The 18904-nt window shown below is 40.6% G+C and overlaps 2 protein-coding genes across 2 annotated transcripts; both read left to right on the forward strand.

Annotated features, from left to right (window-relative positions):
- The first annotated feature begins 1331 nt into the window (after positions 1 to 1331).
- On the forward strand, positions 1332 to 15539 carry LOC308065463 (solute carrier family 2, facilitated glucose transporter member 11-like). Its single transcript, XM_080391467.1, has 11 exons — positions 1332 to 1462; positions 1905 to 2065; positions 3683 to 3807; positions 4060 to 4189; positions 4756 to 4904; positions 5474 to 5661; positions 5809 to 5919; positions 6428 to 6529; positions 6694 to 6769; positions 7442 to 7569; positions 7906 to 15539. Exons 1-11 carry the CDS (start codon positions 1337 to 1339, stop codon positions 8110 to 8112), a joined length of 1503 nt encoding a protein of 500 aa, XP_080247593.1. The 5' UTR covers positions 1332 to 1336; the 3' UTR covers positions 8113 to 15539.
- LOC308061448 (uncharacterized protein) lies at positions 8860 to 18837 on the forward strand (the record flags this gene model as incomplete). Its single annotated transcript, XM_080381409.1, has 3 exons — positions 8860 to 8994; positions 10738 to 10821; positions 15473 to 18837. The coding sequence occupies 3 exons, from the start codon at positions 8860 to 8862 to the stop codon at positions 15737 to 15739; spliced, it is 486 nt and encodes a 161-aa protein (XP_080237535.1). The 3' UTR covers positions 15740 to 18837.
- Positions 18838 to 18904: the final 67 nt, after the last annotated feature.

Consider the following 18904-nt stretch of genomic DNA (forward strand, 5'->3'; position numbering starts at 1 on the left):
TAGCATATGCATTGAATTTGGGACAGAATTTTAAAGAAAATGTCCTTTAAAGGTCCATAGCTGCTTGGCTCTTGTCACATGATAACCTGGGAAATCCAGCTGTGAACTAATTAAGTAACAAGGTCTCAAAAGATGGACCTAAGAACAATAAAAAGGAGTGTTGTTCTACATATCTCCCAGTCCAGAATTATTCACATTTGCATTACTTTGTCCTTCCCTGATTGCATTTTCTACCAGCTTCTCCTCATCCAGGCACTGATCTCCAAACTATTGTGAGCTTATGAAGTTCACATGTGAGATGAAAAGAACACAGCAGAGTGTCCTCTCTACAGAGCTGATGTACTGTCCTGGTCTGTGACAGGCTGAATAAAAAGGGAGAGGACGCTGAACCCCAAAGGACCCTGCACAGATCCAGATGGGGCTGGGTTTGGTTTGCTAGGTACAGACTGAGCTGCTTGAGAATAACTCTATGTAGCCTTGCAGGCACTTTAACACAAGGCAGGTGACCAGTGGTATCACATACCTCAAAAAGGTCCAAGTAGTTACATGTTATGTTTTCTCCTTATTTACAGTTAAAATTATTTCATTCATCAAAGTAGCCAGTGTATTTCAGTCCTTAATCTTTGACAAAGGAAATTAAAGATGGACAATATCTCCCTAGTCTGGAAGATGTCAAGCCCTTCAATATGCAAATACAGACTTTCATGGTTAAATAAGTAGAAAAAATAAAATCTTGAGAAAGGAGAAATGTAATTCCAAATCAAAGTCAGCAAGATTTTTATTTGAATGCAATTATAGGGTCTATTCCAAAATATTATCTTATCTTTGTGGTCCCTGCCTTTCTGAAAAAGCTGAATGCTAAAATGATCTTTTCTTTATTATGCTTAAAGATACAACATAGTCAGAAATTAAAGCAGAGAGTACAATAAAATGTTATTGATTTTTAATGCTGTACTTTTGTAGCATAGCGTTATGGTTTGATGTACATACGTCATTGGAGACTGAAGACAAGGAAACTGATTCTCTCTTCCTCACATCCAGGACTGACACCTTTATCCAGTCAACCTCTCATCGCAGGCATACAGTGAGAGCTGTACTATCAGCAACATCTTTCAAAACTCCTTTTATTTCTTGCAAGTAAAGTGGTGGATTATCATGCTTATACTAGCACTTAGTCTTGCTATGGCATTGTGGTTGATGACCACACTTTGGCAGTAGGTTAGAGGAATTTTGGAAAAATGTTTACATTCAAGACGTTTTGAAGTGGATAAAGGGTAAGAACAAGTGTGCCTATGAAGACTCTGGTCCTGCACAAATCTAAACTAATGAGAAGCTGATGGAGCACCTTATTTTTGCTTTGCAGGTTCAGTTCCAGGGACTATTTCAAATGATCTTTGTGCTGGGAATTGGTGGTAGTTTCCCATATGGATTCCACATTTCTGTCATCAACTATCCTTCTGTGGTAAGTAGTCATTTTCTGCGGTTGAAAACACAAAATAGAGAGCCTGAGCTCTCCATTCTCCCACAAATCTTAAATTTACTGAGCATTCAACTGATACATCTATGCCTTTTCTTTGGCTAACAGTAATATCAAATGTGTAGAGAATTTTTTCTGCTTTAAAGAAGAGGATGGCATTTTCTGTTTTAAGTAAGTTCTTACCATGTAGTATACAAGCCTCCAAAGGAAGGCAGAAAATGTGCTTTTAGCATGCTTCTCAGGAACCTTACTCATCAACACAAACATGAAGATTTTGCAATGATCTCAGCTAACTTGTCTTACTAAGAAAGCCAGTCTCAATATAAGTCTAATATTAGAATCACAGGCTAGATCAGAAGTACAATGACCAAATAATATGAAAGGATGTTACACCCACTGTCCAGTCAAATCTCATTTTACTTTTCAGCACATCAGGAAGTTTATTAATGAAACCTGGATAGAGCGACATGGCTCTCCCCTCCACCCTGAGACAGTTATGCTGTTGTGGTCCTTCATTGTGTCTGTTTATGGAATAGGAGGATTGCTGGGGAGCCTCTGCTGTGGCTACCTGACTACAAAATACAGGAAGTAAGTGTTTCCTCTAACAGCTCAATAGTCAGAAAGTACAGGGAAATACCAAGGTGAACAAATAAACTTCTTCTTTTTGGCTGAAGCAGTCTAATTGAAGACAACTGATTTGGTTTACTAGAACATCTACCTCTTTCAAGTAGCTAGCAGTCTTCTATCTTGTTTATCTGCCCTCCCCAGTGAACTGTATTTCTGTAAAGGCTGCATTCAACATCACATCACTGGATTAGTGCCTCTGGGAGCAGCAGGATACTGTACCTGCCTTATGTTCTCTTCAAGATCCCCTATGACTTTCACAAAGTTCTCCCAAGATTTATAAACCCCCAAAAAGCAGCTGTGTGTCTTGTGTTGTAACACATTATATGCAATTACTCTAACCACCTGGAAAACACTGTGTGGAAGATATCCTTAAGTGTCAAAGAAGAACCAGATTTCCATTTAAAAACACTTATTTTGGGGTGATGACATTATATTACATATTCAGATCTAATATAATAAAAATGTGAAGAGAACAGAAAAAAATAAATTGCCAGTAACTACACTGTAAAGATACAAGCAGCACCAAAACAAATTCTCCAGGAGACATTTCTGTTCTTGGCAATCCATTTTACTGAAAGTCAGTTCCAAACTATCTTTCCCACTGGATGGAGAAAGGATTCCTCACCAGTCTGGTCTGCTCTCAGTGCCTTGTGTGTAACACCACTAATTTCATTTGCAGAGAAATTGGCAAACATATCTACTTGGTGTGACCCACTTAAAGATCTGCTCCACAACCCACTGATCCAGAGGCCCCTCATATGGGTCTCAACAAACCATCTTAGCCTGCGTGCAATTGTGTTCTTTCCTATCAGGTAAGTGCCCCCAAGAAATTTCTTGTGGGACACTGCCTTATCCCACGCTCAGAAGGTCTCCCAAGACTGGAAACAAGACCATGCAGTTCTCCCATGGGTTATTTAACACATGATAACCTAATTACTGAATCACTGTCTTCTAAACAGAGTATCTCTGTGAATCCTTAATATGTGCAAAAGGACTCTTATCCAGCAAGCATCACGGCAAAACAACTGAGTGCAAAAGACTTTGATTTGAGCCTGAGACATCAGGGTTGTGAACATACCAGCCCACGATTCACACAGTGTCTTTAGAGATATGCCTCTAAAAACTTTCTGCCATCTCCGATCACACCCATTTAGCGAAGAGTGTCTTTAATATGAGCTATTCTAGAATGGGAACCACAGACTCAGATTATTTCTGGGCAACATTTCTGGGAAATAGTTCTGACATTTTATGAGGAGTTCTAGCCATTTTAAAATCTTGGTGACAAGCTGGTCCAGTTCTTTGTTCTCCTTCCCCACTTGTACTGTGGAAATGCTGATGAAGTATTCCAACTGTTTAAATTCTAAGCTGAAAGATATTAATGAATTCAAACCTAAAGTATCCTGAAATTTTAAAGAATCACTTTAACTATCCAAAGTCAAAATTATTTCAGCCATTCCTTAAAACAGCAGGAATGGCTGTACCATGCTTCCTGTCACAGCACAATTAGTCAAAAGAGTAAAAGAGGTTCTCATTTCACAGTAAACTCTCATGGGCTTTTTTTTTTCCTTCCTCCCCCAGAAAAAAGTGCCAAATGTGCACCAACTTGATCATGCTGGTAGCTGCACTTTTCATGGCTTTCAGTAAAACTGCCAAATCCTTTGAGATGATTCTGTTTGGACGCTTTCTCTATGGCATTGGTACAGGTATGTGTTCTGTGGAGTGCAAGCATCATCCTTGCTGTCTCAGGATTGTCTTTACAGGTATTGCCATTCTTGGAGAATGATTTTTAAAGCAAATATACTAGGCACTTAATAAAAATGAAAGGCATAACCCCTTTTGCAAGAAATTGTAATCCAAATACCAGAGTGAATGGAAACAATGTAAGAGAGGGTGAAGTCAGAAAGTTAAGCTTTTCTAAATATTTTAACAGTCATTTATCTTCTTCTATGTTAAAGGTTTTTCTCTCAATATACATCCTCAGTATGTAGGAGAGATTTCACCCAAGAAGCTGCGTGGATTTACCAACTCCACAGTCGCTGTTTTTCTGACACTGGGAAAACTCACAGGACAGGTTATTGGACTACGGTAAATTCTCCAATCTCTCTATCAAGTTACACCAAAAATAGTAGAAATCTTTCTACTACCTTTTCACCTACTCAGTGACTAAGAAACACTCTCATCTTCCCCACAACAAGTCTTAGCTTATGCCAGAGGAAAAGTTTTGATCATAATTGAGGCAAATATATAGTTTTAAATATAGAAGACAGAAAATCAATTACTCATAATCTGATTTCTTATTTCCACACCCTTTCTACTAAGGCGCTTACTCTTCAAAATCTACACTTGCATGAAAAGTCTTAGCAAGATATTTCAGTCCTGTGGTCAAACAGTTGTCAAATGAGTCTTATCAGCTCTCTAGGCATTATATTGGATTATAATGATATTTACCAAGTTTTCCAAAATGCCAAATAATTCCTTTTAAATTGTTGGAAATAAAAATAGCCAAATTTTTGAAATCTGTCAAATTATCAGTTCAGATTTTGTCCCACTACACCCTTGAATGGAATCTGAGCAACCTTCCTCACTCAGAAGAACTTTCTGAACATTCATTCAATTATAATAAATAATTTTGTTTCACATACCCTTTCCAGGGAGATTTTAGGAAGCGAAGCTTTGTGGCCATGGTTGTTAGCATCTAGTGGACTTTCAGCATTGGTTCAGCTGGTTGCCCTCCCATTTTTCCCTGATTCACCATCCTACCTCCTCATACAGAAGGGTAATGAAGAAGCCTGCAGAAAAGGTAGAGTGTCTACTTTCCTCACTTACTTCACCTCATCTGACATGTTAGAGTGGCAGCCTCTGCATAAGACAAGAAAGCAGGGCAGGGCTGTACAGCACAGAGCAGTGCCATGGAGTAAGAGCAGAGGCAGTTCTAAATAAAATAGTTGAGGTAGTACCTATGGCAATACATCTGTATTAACCCAGGGCCTCACTTGGTCTAATTGAATCAGCTAAGACAAGATAAATATATATTAGTATGTCTAACATTTTCCACTTTGGTGGGCACTACTGTATTTCTTTAAAGGAAATGGTTTAGGCAGCTCTCTTTATTAAATAAAATGTACTTAAATGTTTACTTTGCTTACAATTAAGTCAACTCAACATCAGAAAGATATGCTATACTGGCAACCAGTGAGACAAAATTCTCCTGTTTGCCTACTGCTGCTGAAGCAACCAGATAGCAGAAGCAGACAGCATCGACACCACCACCTACACCACAATGGACAGGCAGACTAAAGGGTTTAATGTAACCACTCATGATGGAGCTATACTAGTAGAATAATCCACTCCCTTCTTTCTCCCCAACAGCCATCAGGAAGCTCTGGGGGGAAGGAGACCATCAAGCAGAAATTGATGACATTATGAAGGAGAAGGCTGCAATGACAAGCACAAAAACCTTGCGTGTCCTCGAAGTAATAAAAGCACGATCTTTGCGCTGGCAACTTTACATTTTGGTGACTGTCATGACCACCTTGCAGCTCTGTGGAATCAATGCAGTTGAGTGTTCTCTTTATTCCCAGAACAAGAGACAGCACTAGGCAGTGTTACAAATCCTTCTAAGTCAATGTTACTATACCAGCTTAGAATTGCACCACAATTGCAACATTTTTTTCACAGGTACATTTCCTGTCTGCGTTTTTCAGATATACTTCTATTCTTTTGAAGTATTCCACACAGCCAAGTTTGAAGAATACCTTATTCCATACGTGTCCCTGGGAGTTGGGTTGTGTGAATGCTTATCCTCTATATTGTGTGTAAGTCTTTTCAGACTTGAGTTTGAAGGAAAACTTTAATGTGGTCAACTTTGTACTTTTCCTTACTTATAACTGGGCTCAGGGAAGATTTGCATAACCTAAGACACATCTTCCTGCTTCTGCAAAACCAGATGCAGAATAAAAAGCAGCTCTTTTCCCAAATTATTTGCATGACTGTATGTCTTTAGACTGTTTTTTATTCTATAAAATAATTTTCTGATATTCTGGATTAGATGTGTGTAAGTATGTGCACAAAATGTGATATATACCAGCACACAAGAAAGGGAACTCTCTAACAACAGCCTAGGGTTGACTAATAAACACAGTTTAATTAACAATGAATTAGCTTTGAACAGGCTAATCAAATTAATTAGAAATTAAGTGATTCTCAAATGACATTGATTTCTGGCTATTATTCAGATGTGTCTTCTGTGAAGAACACATGGAGAAGGAAGGAATTATTTCATTTGAGAACTGGTATTTATGACCCATGTTTTCTGCTTTTCAGAGCACCCTTATAGAGCGATTTGGGAGGAAGGTGCTGCTATGGGGAGGATACATGCTGATGTGTTCTGTGCTAGCGCTCCTTACCATGACCCTGTCACTGCAGGTAAAGAGGCAGCAGCCTTCTGGCTACTTACTCAGCATCAGCCCACTCTTCCAGTCTTGCCTCAATGGATATGTACAAAAACTTAAGTCAGTAGCAGAAAATACAGAGCTCTGCTATTCTGTCATGTATCTAATGGTTTGATATCACTGGTTTCTCACTTTTAGCATCAGTTTTTCTGGATGAATTACTTCAGCGTTATCTTGATCTTCCTATTCGTTATCTTCTATGGAATTGGACCATGTGAGTACATCAATGGCAAAGTTGGGAGGAAATTCTGTATCATATTGGTTGGTGACACATCTGGCAGAGGAAGAACAAACTAGCCCCACAGTAAAAAGTTCTGGAAATTAAGGAGGGAAGGGCAGATATGTACAAGTGGGGCATTCACCTTGAATTTTATTGCTGATGACAGGATTTAAATAATTTAAAATACAGTATCATCTTCTCCAGAAGGTCTGAGACAGAAATTTCAGAACAATTCTTAAAATACTCAGCTAAGGATTCTAAGCATTGCCAGGTATATTATAGTATATCGTCTTCATTAACTTAACAAGTTAAGCTTTTTGCCTACCAACATGCTACCAACAACTACGTACAACCTCCTGACCACAGGAGCCAAAAGAGGAGCTTGTTTTATAAATTACTGCACTGATAATGGCTACCAGTGTAATATGGAAGTGCACAGATCCACTGGCACCAGAAAAAGGATTCCAGTATGTACAAGGGAAACCTAAATTAACAGCTGTAGTCCCTTTCTGGAACCAAGGTCTTTCACCCTCATAGCAGAGGCCACCTCCCAACAGGGCACCTATCCTGCCTGTCTATCATTTTCTTACCACTGCCACTGTGAGAATCCTTGGCAGGAGCAAGGAAACAAGTATATGTGGTTTGTGTTTTGCTTTTCTTTTTCAGCTGGAGCCACTATATCAATCATGGTTGAAATCTTCAGCCAGTCATTCAGACCATCAGCCTTTCTGATTGTTGGCTGCATCAATTGGATGGGACTGTTTGTGCTTGGGATGATTTTTCCACTGATTGTTGTAAGTGACTCTAACTGGATCCCCTCTCCAGACTATTCCACTTCTGAATGCTGGCTGGGAACAAAATAATAGCAATACATTGCGATGACATGCAAAGCTTAGAGCTCTGTCCAAATACCAAACCTGGACAGGAATCCCCCAGGCCTGTCAGAGAAGCAGCAATTAGACTCAGGACAAACGTGGCCAGTTGAAACTCCTGGTTTGATACCCATCCTGATTTTTGTATTAAGCACACCTTTGAATTTTAATTACTAAGGCACAGGCTTGCATCCAAGGGCAGGGAAATAGAAATTGAATTCTTATTTTCCTTACAGTGTCTCCCATTTCTGTTTGCAGGATAACCTGGGACCCTTCTGCTTCCTTATCTTTTTGGGAATTCTTGCTTTATCAGCAATTTTCATCTACCTGTATCTCCCCGAGACCAAAGGAAAGTCAATCATGGAAATAAAAGCAGAGTTCAACAAGCTGAACTTTGGAAAAAAAGAAACCTCAGTCACTGAAAATAACTTTCCTAAGGAACAGTTGTTCTGCACCAGACTCTGAATGTTCAGAGAAATTTGCATCTCTTAGAAAAGACAGGAAACAATTTTGCAATAGAACTGAAAATAAAACATTAAAAACAGACTGCAACTTCTGTGTCGTACTCTTTTATTTTTTTTCTTTTTAATATAGATATGAAATTAATTATGCAAGAGTTTTATTTCTTGATGATATCTAAACATTGTCACAGGAAATTTCACCACTCAGTTTTAAGATCTACCGGATATAAAAAGGTTTTTTCTATTAAAAAAAACCCTTTTATGATAGTCTACCTTACGAAGTTTTATAACATTTTGTTAACAGACCATAGGGCTCAAATTCTGCTAGAAGAACACACATACAGGCTCTGCTCATAGCCCTGGACCTATGACCCTGGGCCTCATCTGGTCTCCCTTCCTCCCACAAGTCCTGCCCAATGCCACAGATACCTGAAGAGTATGTTATTGAGCTTTCCTAAATGAAACTTCACTAGCTCTAAGCACCTCATAATTAGGGAACTGCTGACAAACAGCTCAACAGTATCAGAAGGCATACAGAAGGACCAAGTAAAATAATTTAAGAAGACAAACCAAGGGAAAGAAGGATTTAGAAGGCTAAATGATCATCATTCATGAGGTTGGAGAAACACAGAAGTAAAAAATATTTAACTAGCAGGCCAGTATAGGAAAAGCTAGATACGTGGTTTAAGATGACCCAAGCAGATACAGATTCAAAACTTAGTGCAGTAAATTAGGAAAAAAGGTTCCAGTCATGATAACAGAAAAAAATATTGAAAATGAAATTGTACTGTGTGACAATCCTTCTGGAGATGTAATGGAAATCTCAGTGGAGAACATCCCAGTAACTCTAGGCAGGGAGAAGGACCTGCCAAATAGAGATATTATTGTATGCAAAAGAAGAAAAATGGCTGCTATAAAATAAAGCACACTCCCAAGAGCATCTGTGGTGTCTAAGGATCTGATTTCCAACCTGGTACATCAGCTTCTGGGAATTACATCAGATGTTTTCAGAGAAGAAAGAGTTTGTTTTGGAAAAGTTTTTCTTGTTATGTAAGCAAACTGTGAATAACGAGTGATTATTGTACCCAGCAGAAAAAATAGATTGTGAAGTTCATTGGAAATACAGTCTAAGTTTTTCCAAGTGACCACTAAAAAGTATGGTATAATTTGTGATTAAATGCTTTGCATCATGCCACCTGCTTCCAACTAATCACTGAAGAAAAGATTCATCAATATTAAAAATAGCAGATCCTCCCCTTACAGATGGAACAGTCACTTGAGTTTGTTTTTAATGCTTTGACATAGGAAACATGCTGAAAAAGGAATTCATACAAACAGATTTTATTTCTGGATTTTTTTCAGGATTTTCATTATTTTCAGAATGCTTTGGATACAGAAAATGCAATCCACGAACATGGGCTGTAGATGAACACTGGCACATAGTAATTCATATCCTGACTTTTTATTTGCTGGCTTTTTTAGCAAGGGTACTACAGCGAAGGAACTGACTTAAAATCAACATACACCCACAATCAACTTAAGCATGTTCATACAGAGGTTTTCACCATTTAAAAGTATTTGTTTAAGTTACTCCATTGCAGTACAAGCATTTAGCACAAGCTATAGAACGCTCTCCCTCTTTTTCCACAGGCTGGGAAATGGAGTGAGTAGAAGAGCCTTTAACTCACAGAAACTGCCAAGCATAAAGACGCCCATCACCTTTAACATGGAGAGACTGATAAACCATTTATTTTATGCTCATCAGCATTTTCAACCTGCTTTACACACACAGACATCTCACTGTAAACACCCCCTACCAAATGCCATAAAACCCCGCTAAATCACTTCTCTCATGTAAGACTTTACTAGGCAGCAAAGAGAATTGATGCCAGCCCTGCCACATACTCAGCTCTGGATAAAACCTGCTCATTTTAGAAAGCCTGTGGATTTCCTATCTCTTGGGAGATCCTGTTGACTGTTACGGGTCTATTTGCACAACAAAGGAGCAAGCTGAAAACAAGCCTTCTCTGAGTATGTAGAATCCAGTGCTCACCACAGCAGAAAATCAAAAACTTGATTTTAAGGCATCTTTGTCATGACTTAGTCACAGGTCAGGAAAGGTCTCCACAACATGTGCTACTGGGTTTTTTCCTGTTCTGGTCTATTCCACAGAAAGAGTTCCAGACCCCACAACTGAGGCATCCATCTAAATGTTTTAAATAATTTTAAGACTTGCATAAAGAAGTACATTATAACTCTTCCACTCACAGTCTCTGAAACACTTGCTTTTTCACTGGTTTTCACGATCAAGCTGTATCCAAATATGAAATGCTATTTTGGATGCTTTGATTTCCATATTGCAAAAAGCCAGCTTTCCTTCCTAGGAAAGCTGCACATTGACTGCCTGCATTAACAGCCTGCAGACAGCACAAGCAGGCTCACCTCTCCCAAGACACTCCCACCATTCCAGGTGCACCTGCAGAAGGTGTCACTATTTAAAGACTCCTGAGGTGCTTATCTGGCACAGTGGGGTAGGTTATTTTGTGGGTGGGTTAGGAACAAAGCCGTGAACAAGGTGAGCTGAAAGAAAACCCTCTTGTGATCCAAAGGTGCCTAAATTCATTGTTAGCATGAATATAAGCAAGATAAAGTTCCAGAGTCTTTCATGGGGGAGTGCACCCAGCAGTTATCAAAAGCAATGGGCAAACCAGGATAGGTAAGTCTAGATGCTCAGATGTTTTCCTTATTTAGTCAGCTGTGCCTATGCAATTAGCTATTTTTCAGTGACAGACAAACTAATATACCTCATCTATATATACATACCTAATATACCTCACCAGTATTTAGTCTTCTCTCTGTACAAATATCAAATATGTTTGCTGTAGCTTAGCTCTGTTGAGATCTCAAAACAAAGTATTTAAACTAGCTTTGTGTATGATGGTACTCCGTGTAGGTCAAGATGTTGGATGTGGGGGGGTATATATACATAGGTATCTCCCTCCGTGAGTGCTTCTTAAGAATCTAGCTGACTGAAGTAAGCCTCGCCCCCTAACTTTCTTGCTGGATACATGCTTGTTATCTGCCACCAAATTGCCTGTAGTCTAGTGGTTACAGCTGAAGGAAAAAAATAAGGTATTCAGCTTGCTTGGACATACAGTAAAAACACCCATGTGACATCCTACTACCTGTAGTCAAAGCACCAGAATAAAATCTGTCTGCTGCTTTTATTACCAGACTGAGGGATTTTTACCTACCAAAACCCATGGCAATATGCTACTGAGATGAAGTAATGAGGTACTGTCATTAAGGGCCTTATAGGGTTTTATAAGGCTTTTATTTTCTTAATTAATCCTGAAAGGTCACTGGTCACTTTATCAGTTGTTTACTGAAGGCTGTTGATGAATATGAAAAACAAAGTGAAAGCTGCTCTTACAGCTTATAACTCCTAAAGCTATAGAGCTTACAGCTCTATAACATGAGTTACTCCTCAGCTGCTGTGGTAGCAGTGACTTAAGTGAATCAGCTATAGATTTGTAGCAGAGCTTGGTGAAGTACCCTTTCTACATATTCACTAGCAAATGAGCATTTTCAAAACATGTTTCTTATATTATTTTTGGGAGTTATGCTTTGAAACAATAGAAAGAATGAAGGTCTGGTGCCTACAGAAAGGGTACTGAGGGTTCCCCAGCAAACATTTCTCTGTGCACTGGGACACCTGAAGTTCTTGAGCAGATCTTTGCTCCTCATAGAAATAAAATGCTCTGAAATGGTAGTCACCCTGAACTACTTAAGATAGCAATAGAGATCTCTGAACCCTTTAGCAATTGTTTGATAACTGCTGCAGGTGGAAGTGTCCTGAGAAGGGAAGAAGAGGGGGGGAAATGGACCTAAAATTAAAAACCAAGTGGGATAACTGAAAATATTAGAACAAAATTTGGAATGTCTTAAAAATGGTAAGAAGAAAATTGTGAGCAGCTGGCATGGTTTTGTCAAAATTAGGAATGTTTTAAATAGCCCCACATTAGTGTCTTACACTCGGACCTAGTCAGCACTTCCAGTAATGACCCAGTGGACTGAAACGTGCAGATGACAATAGCTTGTATGCACAGGAGACAGAGTAAGGATTCAAGAAGGTACTAAGAGGTATCCTCTCAAATCATGAAGCTTTCCTTCAATAGCCAATTAACAAGTCAAACTACACAAAAGACAAATAATAATTAACCAAAGAGCAAAGGATTTTAGGAGCTATTATGAGTTACAACACAAATAAGAGTTAAGACAATGCTTGGAAGCAGGGGAATTTCACTTCTGTTGTGTGCAAGTTAGAAGTAAGCCTCAGCAGGAGCACTTCATTCAGCCTCAGGCCCTTTACTTTGAGAAAGAGGTAGGCAGATTACTGATGCACCAAAGGAACAATGTTAAAGAAATCGGAGACTATAAGGATCAACAAATATTCTGGCTCTTCTAGGAGAGAAGGCTGAAGAGGGAGGCTATTATGAAAGCGATGGGAGTATTTTTATTTTTTTCCTTCCTCAGTGGCATAAGGCAGGAAGTAGCCAGCTTAACTTGCAGCAAGATTTCAGCTAGTTCTTGGAGGAAAATTCTTAAAGTTTCTGTGACTTCATTCAGGTTCTGCATTGGACTTGCACAATGGATCGCACCAGTAGTGGGACAGTTAACAGTACTGACATTTCTTTGACCAACTAGAAATTCTCAGCTCGGCATTGATACTAGAATATTTATATTTGTTGTTGTATGGCTATAGACTTTAAAAGACAGTTGTATGTGGTTGGATGTTCTCACCAAATTGATTTGATGTCAAGTTAAAAAGCCAGTTGACCTGGAGAAGCCTCGTTCTACCGTGTCTCTTCCAGGAAGATTGTTTGTTTGATAAAGGGGGCGCCTCTCTCTGTAGGGACAGTAATGGAGCTCTACGCAATCAGCCAATCTCATTAAACTTGTAGGAAATCAATCTCTGCCAAATTCGACCAAAGTTAGTTATCTCAGGGAATAGTGAGAAGCATGGTTTAGGCTTGTATAAGCCTCATCCCCACAGAAAGCAGGCTTAACTGTAAACAGGAGGTAAGGGGATTTTTTTTCCAACACATGCAGTAATATAATAAAATTCTTATGTAAAACTGATGTGTTCTATCCCTCTTGAAAAAAAAAAAAAAAAAAAAACCAACAAACTTTTTTTTATCAGTCTAGCAAACAAATACTTGCTGTTGGAGGGGGTGAGGGGGTGTCAGCTGGTGGTTCTTGCATAACACCTCCTGAATATAAAGCTAGAGGCCAGGGCTGGGATGCAGCTGGAACAGGTTTGTGCAGCCGCATGGAAGGGATATGTAATGGGGCTTAGAAATGTACAGGGAACAACAAAGAGATTTTTTTGAAGAGGACATGCAAGCTCTTCGTGACAAAGGAGGTAATAGGAAAGGGAGAGTCTTTTAGTTATAACAGAGAAAGAAGGAAAGGATTAGGGTGGGCAGGAATGCAGAGCTTTCCTCTCGCAGGAAACAGTACCATTTGGAAAAAGAAATACTGATTTTTAATCAAGTAGTTCTTTTCCTACTGGAAAAACTGTTTCAAACATCTTCAAACTGCTTTACAAAGAAAATAATGCTGGTTAACACTTCAATTTGATTCTTTCTTTTTAAATAATAATCTGCTTCTGGGGTAGATGTTAAAGGCATATGTGTTCCTACATTTGGCATAACGTTGATAGCACTGGGTGTCCAGCCAGGGGAGAACAGGGCCAGGCAAGTGGCACCTCAGCAGGTTCTCCTTGGCTTATCTTGTACTGCTGTGGTCTGATGTACCCTTGCACCCAAACAAGCTGTAAGTGATGGCCAAGACTAATTACCCAGACAACTCCTGGTACTCAGGCTAGCTTGTTTTACCAAGAGGGTTAATTGCTGCTGAGTTCCAATGATGCGCTGCTAATAAACGTGGGTAAGAACAGAACAGAAGTCAGATGGATGCCAAAGGAACTGATCCCTGGATTCCCCAGTGTGTGGATCTGACACTGTGTATTAGCAGCAGGGAAAATTGCAGGCTGGTCATTAATATTAACATAGATACTTTCTATTTTTCCTGCTGGCAAGAACAAAAGTAGGATTAGGCTGTATTTTGTTTAATGAGGGGTATGTTGATTTAGACCTTTGCTGTGTCAGTTCACATTTACCTCAGCAGGGAAGACTGCAGCGAGAGCCAGTGAGGTGCAAAATCTCTCTGGAACGTAGTGCGGCAGCAATGCAATTGCACACCCCCACTCGCACCTGACCTTCCGGCACAGGCAAAGAGCACCGGTGGCTCAGGGGAGGTTCTGGAGGTATTGCAGGTCACTGAGCTCTTGGAGCACCTGAACTTTCTACCCAAAATTCAAAGTCAATAAAGATGTTACTATAGAGTTCTCCTTCCAACAGTGTATCTGGGCTGAGCATCCAGAACCATCTTTTGGCAGGTAATTGGGCACACCGGAGCTGAAAGCTGCATTTATCTATAGTGCATGGTGTTTGCTGCAAGATCAGCAGCATTTGTCAGGCACTGAGCATTTCTGTGATTCCCTCCTCTAGATCAATACCCATGCATGCCTCTTGCTCTATTTTGAATGTTTCAGCAGAGTCTGCTTACATGGTGGACTCCAGATTACCCATCTGCTTTTGTTCTAGGCTTCTCTTATGTTTGGGTACCAAAGGAGAGTATCTGCTGCTGGCCAGCCACAAGCAGTCACTCAAGCCTGGGGATAGGCCGCCCAGCACACAAAGTGCAGTGGTTTCCCCTGCAACTGCCCTTACCCAACCAGAGCAATTATTAGGAATCAAGACTCCAAAGCCTAAATAGTATGTCTTTTTACTGGCCCTTGGCACAGCAGTGAGTGTCTTAGACTAGAATGCAAACCTGAACAGTAAGATGTCAACACATGAAAGCCTTGCACATGGCAAGCAAGGTGTGGAGGAAAGACTTCAACGAGATGACAGGCAGGGAAGGATCTGTGCTGCAAGGTAATTTAGTAAGAACAAGAGTCAAGCTATTTGTGTTTTAGTGAAAAGCATCTCCAAGGGTGTGGGACTGCTTTTTTGTGCTGCTATTGCTTTTAGTTAAGAATATAGCCAGTCTGCAATAGGTGAAAGAATTGTGATGGCAATGCCTGTTCCCAAATGCTATTCATAGGAATATGGTTGTATTTCATACCTTCTCGTCTTCGTGACTTGCAGGAAAATATTTAGGAAGCCTGGAAGTGGAATGAAGTACATGCAGGAGAATTTCAAAAATGTAACTGATAGGCATGCATCTATTTTCACTGCAGTTTAGGTACACAAATACCTTCCTGGATTTTCAAAACTTTTCTTAATATGGCATAGGAAAATAATATACCTTTTTTCTTCCAACAGTATCTACCAACACAGATCTCTCCTGATCTGGTGATGTCCATTGGTGGTTCCACAGACCCCTGTGCTATGTGCTTTCTCTACAGTATTGACAAAATAGGGGAGCGAGAGAACAAGGTCTACTCCAGATTGCTTTGTGACCTGCTGAACAAACAGCTGAAACACTCGCCTCTGTGTCTTGTTGCAGGAACACCCTGGCCAGCCTGCAGCACCCTGCAGCACCCTGCTCTCAGCAGCTAATGGTGTCTGTGTTCCCTTTCAGAATCTTTTGTCAGTTTCTCTGACATCAGTGCTGGCAATGTAAGCTGGAACAACACCACCTTTGCTCGAGGTGCCCCTAGGTGGTTAACAGCTTATTCCTGAACCTTCACCATGTTTTGTCAGTACTGCAGTTCTCATCATGTTACTGGTATCTGGCACAAATGCAAAAGGCAGTGGTACCCTAATCACTGCTACCCATTACTGTTTTAACATCTTATCTGCTGCTTAAATAAAAGTAAAAATCCAGCAGGACCCTTATGACTGGGACTGTCTTGTTAAGCTGGAAAGGCCTGTGGCTGAGATGGAAGGTGCCTTTTCAAAATACTCTTAACAGAAGCTTTTGTCTTTTTTTTAAAACAGTTTAATCTTGTGCCTGAAGATGAATGCTCCATTTGGATATGCCTTAGCCCTCTTCATGTTCAACATCCTGGCCAAATTTAAGTAGAACTATCTTGACCTAATTTCAAAATACATTTCAGTCAATAATTGTGGCTATCAATGTGGCATACAGACCTCCCTTTAAAAGGAGGAAAGACATGACTGTCTCTCTTTAAAAGGGTTGGATTGCAGTCTGGGTCCTCCTTAGATCTACACTACATGGATATCTAGCTGCTTAGCAGAAAAACTTGTGCTGTCAGTCTCCCAGGGCTCAGTATAGACAGAGGGAGTGAGTGGAAAAACCCACTGTTCACTGTTCTGCCCTCCCCTTTTCATCCACTGAACAATTTGCAGTGACAGTGAAGATTAGAGCACAGCTCAAAATGAGACAGAGGCACAGTGAGCCATTCCCAGAGGCCGAAAGTGGTGAATTAACAATGAAAGGAAGATTTACATACAAATCTTTAAGCCCTGGGTCAGCTAAGATTATTTGTTTCGAAAGTACAATAGAAAGATAGAGTACAGGTACGTTTCCTGAATCTCCAAAGTCAGGTGTATCAAGACTTTTTATCGGGAAGAACAAACCCATCTCACCCTATTCTGAGCTCTGTTATGAGCATCCCATTTTGCCCCTATCGCAGCCTGCTTTGTAACCAGTCTTTAAAAACAAGCCTGTACCTCAACCTGCAAAAATGCTTTGTTGGGATAAAAAATTAAAACTGCTTTGGTGAATCAAAGCAGCACAGCCAACAAAGCAATGTGCTACTTGGCCTCTAAATACAGTATGGCTTACTAAATGCTGTCCACTCCACTTAAAGCATGTGGAGCTGCCCATTGAGGAAGGAAGACATGACGTGAGGTAGGTATTCTCTTGACATAATGGCTGCAAAGCCCCTAAGCACAGCAGGACCTTCCATGGGGCTTTTCTTCTCCAGAACTCTGCCTGCCTTCTTCATACACTCACTGAAAGAATGCTGCCTCCGCCTGTTCTTAGAGCCACAGCACCAGCATTCTCTGATGTTCTCCCGGCTCCTCCTCCCTGGTCCAGTTGCTCTGTGCTCAGGTTTTGACTGTGATGCAGTTGGATATGTACAACTGCAACCCATGAATGCCCCAGCACTGCTATTTGCAGTCAGCCTCCAGGAAAGGCTTCAGACTGCCCCACATAATTTCTGAAGCCTTTCTATGCTAGGTGCTTTCAGAGTTCTTAGAGCTGCCAGACCTTGAAATGTGTGCTCCTATGGTATCTTATGACATAATTACAATTAAGACCACCACCACTTGCTAACAATCCTTATGCTCCCTAACAGGGAACATAAAACTGCCTCTGTCTCTGGCACATCATTAGAATGCTCTTTGGTATATTTATGTAACACATTTTACTTTTCATTTTCCTCTTAGACACATTTCTTTGTTTTCATATTTCAATCACAAACAATTGTGTTTTAAAACAGATGCTCTCCATCCAGGAAATGTACTATGAATGCATGAGTGTAGAGCAATCACTTGAGGGAGAGGTGTGCACAAGTACACTGGTATTTGGTTAACTTCTAAAAATGCATCTTTAGAAGCTATAAAAATGTATACACTGCTTTTTCCTTAGTCAAAGAGGCAAAGGAGAATGAAACTGCAAATGTCTCTCTATTGTGTGACAGTATGGTGAGGGTCTGACACTTTGGGCCTGGCAGGCCGCAGTGCACACTGGTGGTGATATGCTTTCCAATTTTTCTCTCTGCACTGACAGAATTCTCACCCCACCCACATCCCTGCAACGAATCTGTGAGGCAGGAAGGTGGGAGGAGTGAGTGGTACTACACAATGGCAAGGAGCTGAGGATATCAAAGGAAAGAAATACATCTTCAGTTCTTAAGGAAGTGCACCAGTTCTCAGCGGTTTAGCCTGTGCCACTCCAGAGCGATCCCATACAACACCATCCTTTATTATTCTTTCAGGGCTATGTGTGTTCACACGTGTAACGTACATATGGTTGAGTTTTCTAGCAGCAGCAAGCGGTGCTGGGACCTTGTTAAAAATTAACATGTGCTTGATTCCTGTGTGTGAAATGTCTGTGTGGAGGGCTCTGGGCCTGATCCTCTTGAGCCTTCCTATGAGTCATTTCAAGCAGAGCTGCGCTGCAGCCACGGTGGTGTAAGAGGGAGAGTGGGGAGTCATGCCCTCTGCAGCCTACGTGCATCGCATCACATAGCCCAGCATGCGGCTCATCTCTCAGGCTGCCTCTCGCCTCCGAATAGACACACCCCATTTCATTTCTAAGTAAAGAAAGATTACTTCTGCCTATATGATGTGAAAATGAGGATGCCGAGGAATAACAGAATACTTTCAACTTGACTGAAAAACGTTAGAGTAATTAACATGCCAGTAAGTCAGCCGGTTCTGCTTACATCGTGTTAAAGCTATGCACACAGTTAAAACACAAACCGCACAAATGTGCCTTTATCTTGCAAAAGAAAAAAAATCCCTTCGGAGCAAGGGCAAGTATCCTTTTTTGCAACTGCCGAACTAGGGCCTTTTTGGCCCTGATCCTGCAAGAGCCGGTGGGAGTGCTACACGCGCTGACACGAGGTTATGTATGAACTGCCCAGGACTCAGCTCCAGGGCGGAGCCTACAATATACCCCCAAAAAAAACGCTCCATGGTAGTAACAAAGCAAAGGAATAACAGCGGAAAGGGGGGAGAGTTCCGGCGGGGAGGCTGCCGCGGGAGGGACGCCGTAATCCGCAGCCAGGGCAGCAGATTGAGGAGGCA

Source organism: Falco punctatus (genome assembly GCF_963210335.1).
Source record: "Falco punctatus genome assembly, chromosome: 1".
NCBI lineage: Eukaryota > Metazoa > Chordata > Aves > Falconiformes > Falconidae > Falco > Falco punctatus.

Excerpts from the sequence above, each read along its gene's own strand:
- LOC308065463 (XM_080391467.1), top strand. The coding sequence starts at position 1,337 with ATGGAGCACCTTATTTTTGCTTTGCAGGTTCAGTTCCAGGGACTATTT. Across the intron at positions 1,463-1,904 it reads TCATCAACTATCCTTCTGTG|CACATCAGGAAGTTTATTAA; the intron begins GTAAGTAGTCAT and ends TTTACTTTTCAG. Across the intron at positions 5,920-6,427 it reads GCTTATCCTCTATATTGTGT|AGCACCCTTATAGAGCGATT; the intron begins GTAAGTCTTTTC and ends TCTGCTTTTCAG.